The 17,182-nt window shown below is 45.7% G+C and overlaps 1 protein-coding gene across 6 annotated transcripts in view; it reads right to left on the reverse strand.

The window, feature by feature from the left end:
- Positions 1–4,082: 4,082 nt before the first annotated feature.
- The window catches only part of SERTAD2 (SERTA domain containing 2), a 130,903-nt gene continuing 117,803 nt past the window's right edge, over positions 4,083–17,182 (reverse strand). For all 6 annotated transcript variants that reach the window (XM_037126276.2, XM_037126275.2, XM_037126274.2 and 3 more), the window contains one exon: positions 4,083–9,360. In XM_037126276.2, the coding sequence (XP_036982171.2) occupies positions 8,412–9,356 (945 nt within the window). In that variant the 5' untranslated portion in view covers positions 9,357–9,360 and the 3' untranslated portion in view covers positions 4,083–8,411. The remainder of the gene's footprint in view (positions 9,361–17,182) is intronic.

Raw genomic sequence — 17,182 nt, forward strand, 5'->3', positions numbered from 1 at the left:
TACATGAGCCCCTGAGCACGGGGACTGAGGCCTGGCCCGGCCGTGGTAGGACACTGTGCTCAGCATTGTGTGGTGTGCAAAGATCACAGTTTGGCAAACATTTTCTGTTAAGGGCTGAAGAGCAAATACTTCAGATTTTGAGATCAAGCCTTATGTTCTCTGTGCCATTGTAACAGGACAACACCGACAAACAATACACAACTCCATGAGCTTGGCCGTGTTCTCAAAACTTTTCTTACAAAAAAGAGGCAGTGGACAGAGTTTGGCCCAAAATGGACATCACTGGGTCTCTGCTCCTCAGAGCCACAGAGGGCAGCAGAGGAGACAAATGTGTGCAGCTAACCTAAGACATGGCAGGATTTGCTAAGTCTGTTTGCAGAGACGCAGACCCCTTCAGAAGAGAGGAGGTGGATTCTGACTCAGGGGATGTGGAGAGGGCTTCATGGACGGGCACTGGAGCTTGGTCTTGGAGTGATGAGTAGAATTTCCTCCAGCAGAAGTGGGGGCACAAAGCCAGGGCACGCAGTGTTCTGGGAATGGGCCACTCGAGGGTCAGGATGGGGGCAGGCCAGGGCCTCAGACAATGAAGACTGAGTTCTGCGCTTTTCTCATGCTCTAGAGAAGGGTGAACTACAGGGTCTTTTCTTCTTGTAATTTAACAAATGTTTTGAGTGCCTACTATGTGCTAGGCATAGTTGTAGGCACAAGAGGATAGACAACATCCATAACTCTCTTTTTTGTTGCATGTCAACACATGCAAAGAGATCTAGGAGCTACGACTTTATCTTGTCCTCATAAACACAGAGACTGAACGAGTTGCCAAAGTTATATCTCTAATTAACAGCAGCTGCTCATATTCCAGAGACAAACCACTGTACTGAGCAACAGACTCTTATTTCTAGCTGCTTCATGAGTATCTCCACTGAGATGTCTGGAAGACTCACCCTGTTCTTCCCCCTGTACTGGTTTTCTAGGGCTGCTATAACACAGTGGATCAAACAACAGAAATGTATTGCTCCAGGGGCTAGAAGTCCAAGACGGAGGTGTCGGAGGGCTGGAGAGAAGAGACCTGCTCCCTTCCCCTCGCGCCTGCGTTCATCTTCACACGGTGTTCTCCTGGCGTGTGTGTCTGTGTTGAAATCTGCTCCCGGACTTCTGCCAAGATGGAGGTTTAGGTGGATGGGCCGTGCCTCCTCACACAACCAAGTTTAGGGACAACTAAATATTAGCATCAGAAAACACAACCAGAACACGGAAAACTGAACTTTTCGGAAGTCCGCCAACAACAAATTCTTCAGCCCGACCGGTAAGGGGCGAAACCGGCGTCTGGTGAGGAGTTACAAAGGAGGGCTCGGTCGGACCCGGGCGCGGAATCCAGACGCGCGAATCCAGACGCACGGGTTCCAAACCCAGGATTGGACCTAGTGAGCGACCGAGCAACCCACCGGGTGAGCGACTGCAGAGGAGACAGTGGGGAGGCGGTGAAGCGAGTTGACTGCGGTTGCCTAATTGCGCGCGAGCGAGGGAGTGGGCGGTTGGACCGGCCGCTGCGGCGATAGAGGGCGCCGCCATTTCCCCGCTCTGACCACGCCCCCACATACAGCGTCACAACCCAGCGACCTGGGAGTCCAAGACGCAGTTTCTCACATTTAAAGGGCCAGAACAGACCAAAAATGTCGCAGGGAGACCTCAAAGCCCCAGAGATAAATCTAAGCGACGAAGAAATAGCAAAACTCTCAGACGCACAGTTTAAAACACTGGTCATCAGCTTCCTCACAGATCTGGTTGATTATAGCCACAAATTAGAGAAACATATGAAGGCTAAATTAAGGGAAATGAATGGAATTCCACAGGAAACCCATAGAGATGAAAAGGAAACTGGGACTCAAATCAATGGAGTGGACCAGAAGAAACCAAATAATGGCCAAACAGAAAAGAGTCAAGGAGCAAGAATTCAAAGAAATGAGGAGAGTCTTAGGAACCTCCAGGACATCTTTAAACGCTCCAATATCCGAATTATAGGGGTACCAGAAGGGGGGAAAGACACAACCACCAGTGGAAAAACTATTTGAACAAATAATAAAAGAAAATTTCCCAATCTGGCAAAGGAAATAGACTTCCAAGAAATCCAAGAAGCCCAGAGAGTACCCAAAAAAGTTGGACTCAAGAAGAAACACACCAAGGCATATCATAATTACATTAGCCAAAATTAAAATGAAGGAGAGAATCCTAGAAGCAGCAAGAGCTAAGGGGACAATCACCTACAAAGGAGTCCCCATCAGACTGTCAGCGGATTTCTCAAAAGACACCTTACAGGCAAGAAGGGGCTGGAAAGAAATATTCCAAGTCATGAAATCTAAAGACCTACAACCAAGATTGCTCTATCCAGCAAAACTTTCATTTAGAATGGAAGGACAGATAAGGTGCTTCTCAGATAAGACCAAATTCAAGGAGTTCATCATCACCAAGCCCTTATTATATGAAATGTTAAAGGGACTTATCTAAGAAAAAGAAGTTAAAGAAACATGAACAGTGAAAGAACAACAAGCTCACAGTTATTAACAACCACACCTAAAACGAAAGCAAACTAAAAGAACAGCTAGATCAGGAGTGGAAATATAGAAATGAAGATCTCAAGGAGGGTTAGCAACAGGGGAGTGGGAGGAGGAGATGGGGGGAGAAGGTACACAAAATAAGTAGCATAGACAGTAGATAGAAAATAGATGGGGGGCAAGAATAGCATGGGAAATATAGAACCTAAAGGACTTGAGACACATGGACATAAACTAAAGGGGGGTAATGGTGGGGTTGGGGGGGCAGGGTGGAGGGGAATGAATGGGGGAATAGAACAACTGTAACAGCATAATCAATTTTAAAAAATAAATTAATTTTAAAAAATTAAAAAAAAAAAAAAAGAAACTGTTTCTGCAAAAAAAAAAAAAAAAGAAATCTGCTCCCCTTCCTTTCAAGGGCACTAGTCATGTTGGATTAGGGCTCACCCTAATGACCTCATTTTAATATGATTATATCTGTATTTCCAAAGTAAGGTCCCAGTTTGAAGTACCAGGGGTTAGAACTTCAACATTTTTCTGAGGACACAATTCAACCCGTAACACCTCTCCAATCCCCCCTTCCCCTCCTCCCCGTACTCCATCGCTGATTGAATGGAGCCTTCATTTCCCAGGCCCCTCATCTCCAGGCCACTCCTGGCCCAGAAATGTCTGGACCACGTGAAGCTGGATGCCCCAAGTGCATCAGAGATCGCTGGCTGCTAAGGGAGTTGCACAGGATCTACTGCATTAACCTCTGCAAGTGGTGGGGGAGGGCCAGGCTGTATGAGCCAGGGGGCTGCCGGAGGATGTGTGACAAATGCCACAACCACTGGCGCTTGGGATGTCAACTCGAGCAACAAGGACATTAGAGAAACATCTGCAGCAGTTAGTGGCGTTAGTAGTTAGGCAGGAAGCAGCAGCACAGAGGGAAAAGGGCCCGAGTCAGGAAGCTGTGGTAGGGATGGAAGGGAGGCAGTGGGGATGGCAAACATTTGGGAACACAGTGGCGTGGACAAGAGTACAGGTCATGTGGGGCAGGGTGGAGAGGGATTGGACCTGGGTGAGGGGTGATGAGGTCAGAGAGAGGCCCAGAGGGCAAGGATCGGCTCCCTGGGGAAATGAGGCTGCGTTAGACAGAAGCACAAAGCTCGGTAGATACCGAAGTCCAGAGCTCAGGAGAGAGGCGAGGACTATAAGCAAGTTTTCAGAGACCTGAGTAGTTTAGATTCCCTTAAGAAAGCAAGCAGTAAAAGCAGACGCTCAGCAAAAAACCGGTCACTGACCAACTCCCGGAAAAAAAAAAAAAACTGTTCAGAGAGTTGAGGGAGAAAAGTGAGAATAAGGAGGTCGAGTGAGCATGATGAGTTTGAGAAGGGCCCACAAGGCAGGCGGAGAACCAGGAGAGAAAGGGGCTCCTGGGACCGAGGTGGTGAGAGAAGGTCATCTCCAGCGGAGGCTGTGGGGCAACTGCTCCTTAACACGAGCAAACTGTGACGCGAACCGGCTGCGCTCCGGTCAGAAGGAAACGGCAAACACACTTCTCTCATCTTTTAACTGTTTATTGTATAATATAAAACTACAAAAGTAAGACTGCTCATTTCCATGTACATTTAATCTGTCCAATTGTTTAGATTACAGCCCAAACCTACATGTGAACACAGCCACCTGGGTTCCGGTGTAACGTCTGTAGTATTGCATAGAAAAGGCACAGCTCTCAGGTCTGTGGGGGAAAGGTTACACCTCCTTTTTAGACAAAATCCCTCCTCAAAAACCATGCACCAAACAAGTCTATGTACAGCTTTCCCGAAATCTTAGTTGTTTGCTTGTATGGACTGCACTTCTCTTCCAAACTTGTCATCCCCGAAGGATGTCCAAAATTTGTACTGGCTTTGTCTGCAACAGTACTCGGTCCTGGCTAACTGTCGGGGACCCTCAGACTCATGCTTAGAAGCCCCAAAAACAAAGTACACAAGCAGGACCCGTGCCCCTCGCTGTTGTCAGCAGTTAGGGGGGGTTAACCATTTGCAGCCAGAACAGGTTAAGTAGGCTCTTTTCGGTTTTTTCATAAAACATATAAAGGCCCAATTTGTAACAGCAAGGTTTTAAAATTAAGACAATTCATAGAGGATAGCAATTGTTGCATAAAGAAGAGTTTTTTTTTTAACATCTGTCATTTAAGAAGGCTGCCCTGCAGTATTCATAATTCATTGTTTACCACAAAGGTAGTTAATAAATTTAAGCTTTAAAAATGACCCATAAGTTGATACTTTGGCTCTTAGGAGCTTATTTATGTCAGACATTTTCCTTCACTGACCTCAGGGCAGCTGGGACACTCCACGGGGCTATGGCAATAGAAAGCTCGACTGATAAAGACACTGGAGGTGGAGCGGAGGCTCTGGGCTGGTCCCACCTTTTGGTGTGAACAGGGTATCAGTGTGGTGGCCCCTTCTGTTGTAGAGAGAAAGTGCTACTAAAAAAAAAAAAACATTTAAAAATATCAACTCTTTGATGCTTGATTCTCTTAAAAATTTGGAGGTATTAAAACATCCCTCATCCATACCTTTTGCATATTTCAAATAGACCCATGTTCGAGAAGAGAGTGAAAATGAACGTGGACTGTGCATACGATGAGAAGACCCAGGGGTCTGGCTCAGACCCCCTTTTAATACAGATTGACATTCTTACAAGAGAATACATTCCTACCGTACATTCTGCACATGTTACGATCCAGATGTTGTTAGAGCTCCACAGTAAAATAAATATATTTACACAGAAAAAAGGAATAAATAACTTATGAAAAAAATCACTTCAAATTCAAAGCTCTTATTATTCTGCTCTCATCTTGTCACTTCATTGCACATCACTGTCGATGACTGTCCTCTCCCTTCCCCACCCAGCTCGTCCTTCTCATAAAGGCACCTCAAACTGCCTGCCGGACTCTGAATGCCACACGATGTTCTTTGCAAAGGGGAAGACACTGCTGCCAGGTGGCATCTGGAAGCACGTCCCACACTCAGACCGGGGCGGGGAGCTCACACACAGGCTCACATTCCTCCCTGTGGGGACATCATTTGCAAAAATAAAACACAAAAATAACTTGAACACTTGATGGTTTTGTTCTTTTCAAAATGGGCCACTAATTTCCCATGTCTTCCTCAGAAGACCTTGAATATCAACAATTTACAGCAAGGGTGCCCACAGTTAACAAGCATTTGCCTGCTGTTGGTTTTTTGGTTGTTGCTGTTGTTTTGATTTTGAAGCCCAGCCTCACACATGTGAGCGGGTCAGAGAACCACGTCTGGGCAGCACTTCACTGCGCTCATTTGAACAGTTGCCCAACATATGGGATTTGTTTAAACACACGATTTGCTAATCCAACTAGAGTACAGTTGTTCTAAGTTCCTGTAAATCAGTTTTTAACAATGGCAAATCAACCGTTCCGCCATTATTGTCCAGAATAATCAACACTATTGTGTACGTATGCATGTGTGTAAGTGTGCAGCATGTGCTGAGTGTGCCAGGTCCTCCAGTTATCAGAAGCGTGGCATCTGGGCTGACTTGTTCTCCCCAGAAAAAGGAAGCCCTTATCACAGGCAGGCACAGCGACGCTGGAAGCATCTACGACCTTCACCTTAACCATGCTAACCATGCATGTGGTCCCTGGTCCTACCACAGGAGATGACACATCTGTAGCACTTAAGAGGTGTACTGGTGGACGTGGCTTGTAAGAGGACAAGAGCAGTTTGATCTGTTTCTTACTGTGCTACAGAGTTGATAATTAGCCTTGGGCGGGGGGATAAATTAGAATGTGGAAAGATTTAATCATACCATACATGACAAATCTTTTGATTAGATGAGCAGTTCCTTCATCACAAATGTATTTGTTTTGCCATGTGCATTATAAAAATAAAACTATCTATGGCTTGTTTAAAGTGCCATTTTATAAAGCTGTCTTTTTTAATTGGCCAGAAAGACTCAATTTTATCCATGGCAAGAAGTGAGCAGAATTGGTGACTGAATATTGACAAATGACTAACAACAAAGACAACAACAACACAAATCCCATAATTTAAAAATTCTTAAATAAATATAAAAGTTATTCCTAAAGAAGCCATCTGCATTTCAACAATATAGGATGTAACCAGCGAAAGTACCATTGGAAGAAAGAAAAAACTGAAAGGAAAAGGCCATAAACAATTTCGGCAACAAGCATGATACATTGCAAATGTTTTAAAATTAAATGTACACTGCTAGGAAGAAAAAGCTACTTCTCAAGTGTGTGCGCGCCGGTGCGCGTGGGGGGGGGAGTCCTGGGGGGGACGGCAAGGGGGAAGGAGGAGAAACATGCATAGAAAGTCCTGTCTGCATATTTGGGTAAAACAGCCTTGTAAAGTGTAGGTAAAGCAGCTGATCAAGAAAGCAACCAGACTGGAAGCTGTGACATAATGGGACCAACTCTAGGTTCAAGAGCCATAGCGGTTTCAAGAGCACATCCCAGGCTCAGCTGAGGTGAGCCGAGCTCACTGTGGTGATCTCGAAGGTAACAATTTCAGCACTTAGCAACAGAGGGAACGGAAGCTCTGGGGAAGGGAAGCTGGAAAAGACAACGGGCAACATGATGGATGCCTTCTGGGGGAGATTTCTTTTTTTTTTTTTTTTCCCTTAGAAGCCCTAAGCTTTGCAATAGGGTTTAGTTCCATGAAGAGGTTGGTTACTTTTCATAAAATTTTGTTCACATGTAAAATTTGAGGTCATCATAAAAATTATGCCAAAAAGGAAAGATTTGGGTTTTCATTTAAAAAAAAATAAAAACAATTAAAAGCACAAACTTGGCATAAATACAGTGACTATTGGGTAGTCTTCCCCTCAAGAGAGGGAGCTAAAAGAGAACCATCACTTAGACCCCGAGCTCCAAGGCCACCTCCCGCCAACTGCTTAATGCAAGTTTGATGAGCAGACGTGGCTCTGGCTTTGGAGGTCACAGTGCTGGCGGGTGTTCGTGCCAGGAGGTCGGTGCCTGTGAAATTTGGGTGTGATATTGCCTGGCCCTTTCTTAAAGCGCTGTGTATGTGGGGGTGTGGGTGGGTGTCTGCATTTGGGGACATCAACTGCGGATTGATTTGATACAATTTTCTCTTTGCACCAAACACATATAAAACATTACAACGCTATAAAAGTACAAGTGCAACTTGTACATCTGAAGTTTGCAGGAACTATGTGAGCAAATCCTATCAAAATAGCTATCTCATATGTATAAACAGCATTTGTTTTTTAGAAAAACAATATCATAAACTGCAGAATCTGTACAAAAATATAAAATAAATTTGGGCAGCAGTTTCTAAACAGCCATGTAAATGCAACACTTACGAGGAGTTAATGCCTCTAAAAAGGCTGAATTGCCAAGTCAACCTATACAGGGCGAAAATGCCAGAAAAGGTACTGAGATTATCTAAATAATATATATATACTTTTTCCTTTTTTTACCTCTTGCAATAAAACTTATAGAAAAAATAGACAAATATGCACATGCAATTTACAGCTTTCCCAACTTATTCCTTGTGCTTCACTTGAACTGTTTTTGCCACTCGATATCGCAACATTGTCTGCAAACGTATTCTTTCCTCTTCCAGGGTAGCAGGTCTCTGAGGAGCCACTCACAAAAGCATACTGAAAGTGGTCATCCTTGGATGAAGGCACTCCAACTCTGCTAAAAGCAAAAACTAGTGTGATCCTTTTGTAAAATGTTCTTCTTCTCTGAAAAAGGCAAGCAAGGGTGCATGCACAGTGCGGAGAGAGAGCTGTCAGGGCGCAGGGACACTCGCAGGGCCTGGCTGGGTACAGTCACGGGGTCCCTGGGACTTAGGACCCGACAAGCACCTCCATGATGTGGTCCAGCTCTGTGAGGTCCATTTTGAAAGGCTGGCTCGGGGCTACGGGCTGGCTGCTGTAAGGGGCGAGAGTCTTGAGGAGGTCGTCCGCTGACACAGGGGCCATTTTCGAGGCTGTCCCAGACGCGGAGGTGCAGGGGTCAAAATCATACATCGATGTGTCAATGTCAGCAAACAGGATGTCGTCCAGGGTCAGGTCCGTCAGAAATCCCGTGGACGTGGTGATTTCAAAATTCCCAGGCAGAGAGTCCATCAGTTTCGGGTCGTCGGAGCGGCCCTCTTGAAGCCCCTCGGGTTTCAGGGTGCCAGACTCGCCAGCGCCCCCTTTCGAGCCATCAGTCGCTGCCATGGCGACCTCTGTGGAGGTAGATGTGGGACAGAGCTCCTCGATCTCGTCCAAAGCCGAGGAGAAGCTGTCCTTTGCCGGCGGGAGAGCTGGAGGTGAGAGTCTGGTAGGAGACAAGAGTGGCACAGCCGGAGAAGTGCAAAAAGTGTCGTCGTCGTCCTCGAGCAGTGAGGCCGGGGTGAGGCAGGCCTCCAGGGGTGTAGTGCTTCCGAGGTCGCCGGGGTGAGTGGGCGGGGCCACAGGGTGGCTGAGCGAGGGTGGAGCCTCTCTGCAGCTGTCACTCAGCGAGTCGCTGGGCTGGGAGGAGGGGGCGAACGCAGGCCTCAGGCTGCCTTCCTGTTTGAGCTCCTCCTGGATCCGTCGCAACATGTTGTTGATTAAGACGGTCTTTTGCAAGCTGGGCTCTGTGAGGGGCCTGTGGTTGTAGAGTTTCATAAGGGAAATGTTGAAGATAGTCTGGCGCTGTAAGGTGTAAGACACCTTGGATGGACCGTCAGAGGGAGACAGGATTTTGCCTTCCAGCCCATCTTCATGCTCATCAAACTTCCGTTTTCCTCCTTTACCCAACATATATCTGCAAAGGAGAAAGGAAGGAAATGGAATTAATCACAGAAAAACTCATTGCTACCATAAAAAAGACGCGGAGTCAGAGGTCACGACGTGCATTTCTGATAGTGCCTTGCCCAGCCTTTGTTAGGACAGTTGAATTAATTGGGTGAAGACTTTTTAGAATGAGAATTGGGAAATCTACTTTTCTATGCCCGTGGAACAATTTTTATCACTACGTAGTCTGGTGAATGTATTTCTTGGGAAATATGTACCACCCAGACCAGTTAAACGTTACCATGGCAACCGTAATTTTGACTTTCTCAGCTTCTGCACTTGCCTAACACTACCGTACAGGTTCAATTTCCCTCCTCCAAACAGATTTATTTTTACAACCCAAGAAAACACTTACAATGCTATGACCTAGACAGATAAAGGTGTCATAGGTTACAGCCTGAACACATCTTGAATGATTAAAAGGACCAACTTGGAGAAAAGGGAACATGTACAATTTGGTAGAACAGTGTGTGCTTTCAAAATGCCTTTTCCTTCCTCATTATGCAGAGAGCCTTTCTGTCTGTTTGGGGACATGCAGTGAAGCACTTGGCCTGTGTTAAATGACCTCCGACTGAGCTGCCACCGCTTTTCAGTCTTGAATCCAGTGGAGGAACGTGGGTTTCCCAGCCCATGTTTTTCCTCAATTGCACTGCACACAGATATGTCTGAATGCAACTGGACTAATTGGAAAATAATTTGCTCTGATTATAAACATTGGCATTTGGGTACTTGAGGCATTTTATAACTAAATACTTACCGTACCTTCAGAGATATATATGCATTTTTAAAAAATGCCAATCTCCTATCTCAGCCCTTGAGCATTTGGGAATGGGTTGGATTTTCGCTCCTGCCCTACAATTGTCTGACGCTCACGGCCTAAGCTGAGGTGCCTCCTCCCCAGCCCTGCCCCTAGTGAAGACACCTTGGCTGGCTGCACCTTCTGGAGTGCAGTCCTTCCTCTCAGAACTTCCAGCATTTAAACAGAACAATTCCAAGTCCATTGCCAGTCCACTAGCTGTTGCCTCAAAGACCTTAATTTCTAACTACTTAATCAAGAAAGTTGTCCTTACATCATCTAGACGAGGAGACGTGGCCCTAATGAGGCCAAGCCCGTACTTGCTCTCACCCTCTCTACAACACTCACCCAGGGGTTCGTGGTAACCCCTCCTCAATGCCACTCTTTCTGATAGTTCTTCTAGAAGTGGCTTGCCTTTTACTGAATTGTCTCAGCTGATTTTGACGGCACCTCACTCAATCTTTTATTAACTCATTCCACACCTATGCTGTCTCGGGCACTCTGCCAGGCAGTGGGAAGGCCCTCGGAGGAATGAAGCCTGGTCTTCAGGGGACTCAATAATTTCTCCTACACCTCATTATCATTTTGAATTATGAGTCTCATCCTAAAGGAATAAGGCTAGCCATAGTAAAACTTCACAGAGATCCCTTCCAACACTGTTAAAGAAGGCCATGCTGCCCCTCAGGGCAGGCAGGTATGCAGGTGGTCGCAGGGCCTGGCATTCGAGTCTCGCGGGGGACGACTGCGTTCATGTGCCTGTCTTCAGGAGAGAGATCTGAAGGTGGCTACGACACACCAGTGTCAGAATCAGCTCAAGAACTTGTTAATGCTCATAAAAATGTGGAACTACTTGTATGAAACACTCTCATTTTATAAACGTTAAGAAAATGGCTGTCAATCACTAGAACCAAAGGCCAGTCCCATAATTAACTGTTCCCTAAGGTAAGGAAGGTATGATAGTAACAACTTCCTTATCTAATACTTCACATGACAGAAACATTTCCTACTGCTTAGTGCTAAAAGTCTAATTTGTATATACACTTTGCATAGAACATTTCCTATCTAAAGTATCTGTGCCCATTTAAACCTGGGTGTGAATTAGAGAGGAAGTGATTTCATTTCACATTACAAAAACATTCTCTACTTTATGCATTCAGAAGTGTTACTGGACAACTGTGTTTTGAAACAGATAACTGTATTCACAACTATATTATTTGTATTTGATTACAGTTTAAGCATCTAAATACTCACTTCCAGAAAAACTGTGCTTTTGCTAAAAGCTTTCTAAGTGCATTTAATTCTCAAGTACAGCTGTTAGATGATCTATGTTATATATTATAATGTGAACGGACCCAAGACATTTAAACATGTATGACAGGGCACACAAATATATACACGGAACAGTGAGATGCTCGGCCTCTGACTCCATCTTGTCCAAGCCGGCTTTGTTCCCCTGGCCTTCAGGCTAATAGTTCTGCTTAGTCTCGCATGCACGTAGACAAGCTCATTGTGGAGGAATTCTGTTTGAGGCTTGGGTTTTACAAAAAACAGCCCCTTGCTAGACTGTGCTTCTCCTCCCAAGGAGATAAGGGAAGTATGTACCGTTTAGCAAAGATTTGCAGGAACCTCCTGCCTGGACTCACATTAACTGGGGTCAGCGAACTAAGCACGACCTTCCTTGCGCCCCTGCTGGCACTCAGGTGTCCATGGTGCTCAGGCACCTCTTGCCCTTCCTATTTCCCCTTCCCCTGACATAAAAAATGTCTGAACTCTGTACTTTCTTATGATGGATTTGAGGCACTGCTAGGTCTCCCATCTTTCTTGATTGGCTCCTCCTCAATCAGTAAACTTTCCATATTCCAAACTCTGAGGTTTGAGTTTTGACCTTTGGAAGCACCGGGCACAAGGACTTTAGACACGTAACATACACACAAGCTCCAAAACAGCATTTCTCAGAGTGTGGTCTCTAGATGGTGCCCGTCTGGGAAGTGCTACCGGTCCGTGATGGGGTAGGGAGAAGTACTGAGTGACTGTATGTCTGTAAATCCAACAGAAAACAGGGATTCTATTTTTACATCTTTGTACTATTTATTTCATTCCTCTAGTGATTATTTTCATTGTGTTTTACTAAAGTATTAGTCCATGAAAGAGGAATAAATCGAACAAGGTGGTTCCTTCATCACAGTAAGTTCTAGAAACACTGTCCTAAAATGTAAGCCAAACACACAACAAAAAACAAATTAGTATACTTACTGCCACTTTGAATTTTATTTATTGGCTTTCTTGAGGAAAGGTAACACTAAGGTAAGACAGTATGAGCTTTTCTTTTTCTTTTGGTCACTGATATAAAACTGTCTTTTAAAGACTTGTTGCCAGAATAAATAACAGGATTTTCTCAATAACTCACATTTCTCTAGAAATAATCACTGAATCTATGGCACTGAAATACTGACAAAGCATGCAGGGCTGTATGCATTTAGAAGAATTCCCATACCTGAAGATCTGCGGAGGTACTTTTAATGAGGTTTCAACGTGAGAAGCACCTCTAGTCAGAATGACCCAGCTGGTCACAGCTGCATGATAACCCTGATGATTTGGGAAAAGCCTGATCAGACACTGGCAATGCAGTCTGCACAGGGAAGGAGGGGGCCTGTGTAAGCAGAATGTGTGAGCAGGAACAGACAGACAGATCGAGTCTCGGATGCTTTTCAAATGTGTGAATGAGGACCCGGGGCGGAGCACGCCTCCAGTCAGGCTTGCCTTCATTTCTCTATTTCTTTTTATGAGGCAAAACTAGCTCCGCACACCCAGTAAGATTGCAAAATACACGCAATCATGATTTGTAACCCTATTTCTATCTAAGTTTTTATAGAAAGGAATAAAATGAAACATAATACAATCTAGTTCACATTTTTACTTAAAAATTAAAATTAACTTAAAGTTTGCCCAAAGTTTGCTTAAGACTTTAGAACCAAGTCTTCCCACTGACTATTTTCAGAAGAGGCCTCCAACTCCTAGAAGTGGAAGGGGAGTGAGAAGAACTCACTCTCCACCTTCTTGGAGCAGGGCACAATTCAAACAAGAAAATACAAGCCTCTCAAGAACCTGAGGGCAAGAAGCCAAACGGTGTGGTGCCCCGGGCCTGCAGCTGGGCAGGCCAAGGCCAGAGTGGCCAGCTCCTCAGAAGCCTCTTTCCTCAGGCACTTGAACGAAATAACAATAGGTCTCTAAGCAGGCTGTCGGAGAGGCACGTGACCTATCAAACGACCTCACTCGGGGCAGCCAGAAGATGAAGCAGTAGCTGGAGCTCATTAAGGGCTTCCAGGTAACAGGAGGAGGGGGGTGCTCGGCTGTTCCGGTTTAAAAGGCCCCATGACCTGGAGTTCACCAAGAGGAGGAGCTTGTGACAAGCGATGTTTCTAGGCCGCCCTGAGGTGTGACACCCCACTGTCTCCTCCTCAACTTGTGAGGACCCGAGCCCAAAACCTGTGTTTTCTACCCAATCTTTCAAGACCCAAAAGGGACCCAGAGTTTCAGGGCTGGTTAGAGACGCCCAAGTGGAGGAGAAGGGTGGGTGCTCCCTCTCTTTTCTGCCTACGTAAAGGGGCTAATACTCCCCACAGGCTCTCTCCTATAGACTATTCAGTGGCTCCTAATAAAAGGTTTGAGATAAAACACCCTCCCTTCTCTAATCCCTTTCTTAGAAATGAACTCCCAGCCTTCCAATTTTCTGAACAATTTTTAGGAACTACGAACTACAGCAAACAATGTTTTGAAAATAAAGAACAAAACTCACAGGAAGCAATGTAAATGAAAACTTCTCTCCCAGAGTTTTCCATGAAGTTTAATACTGAATAAATTTCTATATACCAAACCCGGCTTTCAACTGTGCAGCTTTCATTAAGAAGGACCCAGCTGCCCTCAAAAACTACAATCCCCTTGGGCTGATCATCAGAAGTGACAAATGTCACTAGAAGGTTCCTCAGAAGAAAAAGGACTGAGAAACAGGAGATGCTATTACCTGACTATGTGGGGGGTTGCATTTCAAGATTCTGAGAGACTCCCACACTAAGGGATCTGAGAGATTTTCATGAACTGGGGTGATCAGGAGAGACTGCCGGAGACAGGACCTGAGACTGAAGGTGGGACTGTCTCTTATGTCTGTTTCCCGCCCACAAGGGCGCAGCCTGTTCCATCTACCTCTGTGTCTTCGGGACTGGGCAGACCCTGACACACAGAAGATGCTCCCTAAACAGTCGCAGAGTAAGTCAATGGTAAGTGGAAAGAATGAGAGACGACACGGAGGAGCAGCCAGAGAAGAACTGTAAACAGAGACAGAGACGCATGTCTTTGGCCCTGAGTGAGGACTGGGCGGAGGAGGGAGGCTATGAGAAGACATGAGGTGACTGCCCACAGGCTGGACCTGGCCAAGGAAACTGGCCGGGACCTGGGGCACAGAGGGTGGGCAGGGGAGCTCTACTCTGAAAGCTGTCCTCTTCAGGTCTGGAATTCGGGTGAGCGTGGGCAGGCAGCAGACCCACCGGAAGGCATGTCAACACACAATGCTGCCCTGCACCCCAAGATTCTCATTCAGCAGGTCTGGTGGGGGGCCCAAGAATCTGCACTCCCAAAAAGTTTCCAGGTGATGCTGGCCTGGGGACCTCACTTCGAAACCGTAACTTCCTTTTTTCCCCATCTGGCCATTTCATGTTTAAGCCTGAGAATATCTTTACTCCATGAAACTAGAGTCTGAACGCCTTCCCTACTGTGTCTAGGTGAGTAAGGAAAGAAAGAACAAACAGCGTTTCTGTGATGGCGACTGGCAACTGACATTAAAAAAAAAAAAGACTCTGCAGAATTAAGATGTCTTCAGCTCAATTTTATTGATAAAGCTCAGCTTCTCAGACTGACCTATCAGATCCCACTGGCTCAGTGGGGCCCAGATTCTCCTCGTTGTGATCTCAGAGTGAATGAGCGGCAGCAAGGCCCTGGGTCCGAAAAGTAACTGAAATAATACCTATATGTTCAAAAGTTAACATCTCACAGCTTTTATATTTTTGAGGCATTAAGAGAAAAAAAAATGCAAATGTTAGAAAAATAAGCAATCAAAAACATTCTCTTTAATTCAATGTTTTTCAACTACATACTTAAGCTATGCCTTAAAAAAATTTTTAAAAACTCTCCCCTTTAATGTTATTTGGACTATTGAAATAAATGTTATGACTTTAAAAAATTAAGAATACTAAATCTTCTTGTGCAAACTACCACTTCTGCTGGCCCCACTAACAACAAAGCCCCGAGCTCTGACCTGCAGGCTCCCCGCAGCCGTCAGTAGCCACTAGTGCTTCCTGGACGCCCAGAGCCTGGTGGCCACTGACTGACAGGCCCCAGGCGGGGCTGTGGCACCTCTGTGAGCAGCATCACTGCTGGGGCCTGTGAGAGGCCTGAATGAGGAGCCTCCTCCGCCCACTGCCAGGGACGCCTTTCTGGCTTTCCAACTGTGCAGATCCAAAAAAAGAAGCAAATATTGCATTTTGCTTTAACGTAACTCATCCCAAGCAACAGCCATGACCTCAAAGAGAAGGAAAACCTTCCATCTCCTCCTATTCAGTGTCCAGGGAATTAATGCTGCAAAGAGTCTTTAAAAGGGATAAAAGCTGAGAGCTGGGTCCCAATTTCTGAAGGCAGAAATGATTGGGGAGGGTAGGACTGACCACACAGTCAAAAAGGCAGCAGAGAGGGGAGGCACCTGGGCCTGTGCCTGGGGAAAAGGCTCCCAGCTCAGCAGCACCCAGATGGAGGGATGCTTGTCACACAGGCTGGGCGACAGGGGATCCCGGCAATCGTTACTTTGAGCACCTCAAGGCCCAGCTGGTTCCTAACTTGTACACATTTTCAGGAGCTTGTTCTAACTTCCTTCTACACTAGTAAATAACAACTAGAAATCCAGTGTTTCCCTTCTCAGGAGTGTAGCAGACTCCATAACTAAGTGTCATGTTGTTTTAAGTCAGCAATCAAGGCAGAATGAAGCCACGGCATCTACGGTCGGGGAAGGGAAGTTACCGTGGGGCACGTGGCTTCTCGGGAGCTGGGCACACTGCTTTCTCACCTGAGTGGCAAAGAGACTGGTATTTGCTTTGGGATAAGTCACTGGCCTGTACACTTAGGATCTGTAGGCTATACTTTAAAAAAAAAAACAAAAAACATTTTAAACACTAGTTAATAGCTCTCAAGAAAAAAGCTCCTAATTCAAAAGGGGGCTTTCAGAAGCCACACTGCTAGTCTCTTCAACTCCACCATCCAATGTGACTGCAGGCATGACTCCTGGTAGCTGAGGAGTCCGGAAGTGCCAAGGCTGGCGCTGCTAATCACAAAAATGAGACATTTGCAGCGATGCCAACAATTCGGAGCAATGATCTGTTCCCATGGATCTACCTCATTTGAAGAAAGAAGCTAGGAAGTCCGACAAGTGTCTACAGAGAGGCCAGCAGAAGCTATTTCCTCACTCTGACGTCCTGTGACACCAGAACCCAAAGACCTTTAAGTGGAAAACACATTCTTTCCGTTTCTTTGAGATGCAGTGACGGAAGAAAGTGCCCCTGGCAAAATTTTGTCAGTGGCGGACTTCTAGGACCAAAGGAGAGACCTTGGCCAGAAATATTTTTGAGACAACTTCTGAAAAAGAATATTCTCATTTCTCCTTTCCTCACCCCGCCCAGCTGCCCCAAGATGTGTGTTGGATCCGGATTTTGAGGTGCTCCAAATGGAGAGTAACGAGATGCCTCCCACTGGCCACAGCCGGAACTGTGAGAAAGACACCTCCCGCCCTCCGATTGTCACACAGCAACTCCCAGGCAGGAAGGAGAAGCTGTCCTACTTCAATACAAAGGGAGAAGACACATTTGCTTAGACACACTGTTAAAATATTACTTCTTAAAAAATACACAGGACTCGGAAATCTGATAATGTCTATAGTTTTAACACCCTCCCTCCCTCC

The sequence above is a fragment of the Artibeus jamaicensis genome, unplaced genomic scaffold (genome assembly GCF_021234435.1).
Source record: "Artibeus jamaicensis isolate MK-2021 breed Jamaican fruit bat unplaced genomic scaffold, CSHL_Jam_final contig_3175, whole genome shotgun sequence".
In the NCBI taxonomy this organism is placed as follows: domain Eukaryota; kingdom Metazoa; phylum Chordata; class Mammalia; order Chiroptera; family Phyllostomidae; genus Artibeus; species Artibeus jamaicensis.